This window comes from Fulmarus glacialis, unplaced genomic scaffold, assembly GCF_000690835.1.
Source record: "Fulmarus glacialis isolate BGI_N327 unplaced genomic scaffold, ASM69083v1 scaffold41559, whole genome shotgun sequence".
Taxonomy (NCBI): domain Eukaryota; kingdom Metazoa; phylum Chordata; class Aves; order Procellariiformes; family Procellariidae; genus Fulmarus; species Fulmarus glacialis.
Genome location: NW_009235996.1, coordinates 16,973 through 19,072, shown reverse-complemented (window position 1 = coordinate 19,072; position 2,100 = coordinate 16,973). Strand labels below are relative to the sequence as shown.

The 2,100-nt window shown below is 33.5% G+C and overlaps 1 protein-coding gene across 2 annotated transcripts in view; it reads right to left on the bottom strand.

The window, feature by feature from the left end:
* The window catches only part of SCG3 (secretogranin III), a 26,847-nt gene that overhangs the window by 7,778 nt on the left and 16,969 nt on the right, over nucleotides 1-2,100 (bottom strand). For both annotated transcript variants that reach the window (XM_009586227.1, XM_009586228.1), the window contains exon 9: nucleotides 426-509. In XM_009586227.1, coding sequence (XP_009584522.1) covers nucleotides 426-509 — 84 coding nt within the window. The remainder of the gene's footprint in view (nucleotides 1-425; nucleotides 510-2,100) is intronic.

The window sequence follows — 2,100 nt, the reverse complement described above, 5'->3', positions numbered from 1 at the left end:
ATGCCTGTTTCTTCTCTTATAAACAGTAGCTGAACACAGGTGACTAAAATGCAATAATATGTAGTTCATAAAGGCACATTCCTTTGTGCAGAGAAAAATGATAGGAAATTTGCATTCACTAGATCCAAAGTTGACAAAGAATGATTTTTTTATTATTTAAGTCTTAAAAAGCATTGATACAGTTTGCTTTTGTATATGTGTAATGTCTGGACTCCACTGAAGAAAAGGACAGTGAATATACTTCTCAAAGATTGGACAATTAAGTAAAAATTCCTCTCTTGTTGTGTGTTTAGACATCCAAGCTGTGGCTATAGGTCCTTGAGTATCTGTAACTAGCAGTCTGGCTTCAAAAGCAATTTGCGTGCTTTTAACTAAATAGATTAAAAAATGTGTTATTTCAGGAGAGAAAATTGTAGAATAAGTACCTGCTGGTAGCTTTGTTCTGGTTTTAGTGGAAGGGTTCTCAAGCTTCTTCTTTGTCTGCTCAGCTATCATTGTATCTAAGTTTTCTAGAAATCAAGGCAAAACAAAACCAAACCACAGTTATTCTTCAACAGATATGATGCAGAATCTGTACTATATTCTCTGCAACACCAGTTTGAAATCTAAAACAACAGTCTTCATCCTTACCTCTGAAGAATTAATGCATAGCCAACACTAAAAGAACAAACAAATAGCTATATGGAACTTTGATCAGTCTTATTAAAAAAAAAGAACAACTAAATAATGACAATAGATGTATCAAATACAGCCAATATTCATAAAGGCAGTAAATGTGTCCATATATATTCTAATTATTTAAGTAACTTAAGTCACAAAATATAGATAACTATCTGTAGCAATTTATTCTGATGAAAGCAATGAAAGGGTTTAATTAACTTCACAAAGTATACAAGACTATGAAATATGTGCTTCGTCCCTATGGTAAAATATTACCCCAAACTGCTTATCTGTCTGGATTTTATATGGTTTCATTGGAAAAGAAGTCCAATAAAAGGTTTTAAATTATATTTAGATGAAATAAATATGTAAATTGAACTGATTAAAACAAATATTTTTTAAAGTTGCTGATGTCAACCATTTACTTGAAAACCCAGTAGACAGCTGTGGCCACATGTACAGCTCTAGAAGTTTAGAAAATGTTTTCCTACGCAAATTTCAGGGCTGAACTCATCTAAGTTGAAAGAAAAAGCACCTTTTCATCAAGATGGACATTTCAGATATAAACATTGCATGCTTATGTGGGAAAAAACCAACACTTAATAGATACTCACAAATACAGATCATCATACAATCTGCCGTATTTCCTCAGTCATGTTATGGACATGGTGTAGAATTTTCTTTCCCTTTATCAGCTTTTTTTAAAGGTTCAGTTAAACATGGACCCAAAATTTGATAGATGTCAGCTAGTTGGTGGGGTATTTTTGAGAGACTTTATTTTGAATTTTCAATATTCCCTTTATATAAACACTAAAATATTTAGTATGAGATGTGGTAACTGTGGCAGAATAGATATTATAGGGCTAGTAAATATTTTAGATCATATCTTCTGTGTAAGGCCAACATTTTATCCATCAGCCAGGAGCATCTTTTTCCATCAGAAAGATACTCAGCACTGAAACCTAAAGATTAGTTTTTCAGTAAGCACATTTCTCTTCATGGCAAATCACCATAAGCAATTCTGCCTGCCATCTGATGAGAAATCACATAATCCTGTCTCCCTGAGTCCTCTATATTTTGTTATTTACAAAAAATTAAAATGTAAGCAGTTTTTGTTGGCACCCTGCCTGATTGCACCCTGTCAATTCTACACCACATTAGGGTTTTTTGTGAAAACGGTTTTCATTTGGTACATATCCTTTTAATGTGATTTCTCACCTTGCCATATGCCCTAAACTAAACACGTCTGGGCTGGGTTACTAAGCTGGATCAGGCATACTGATGAAGAAAAAAACAAGCTAGAATTATAGTGGTAGTATTGATGCCCCACTAATCACTTGATCCAAAGCTTATTGAAAGGACCGTAAACATTCCTTTCAGCTGAGCTTAAGATACTATTTTTTATCCTGAATCAGCACCACACTAGTATTCCAGCAGGAA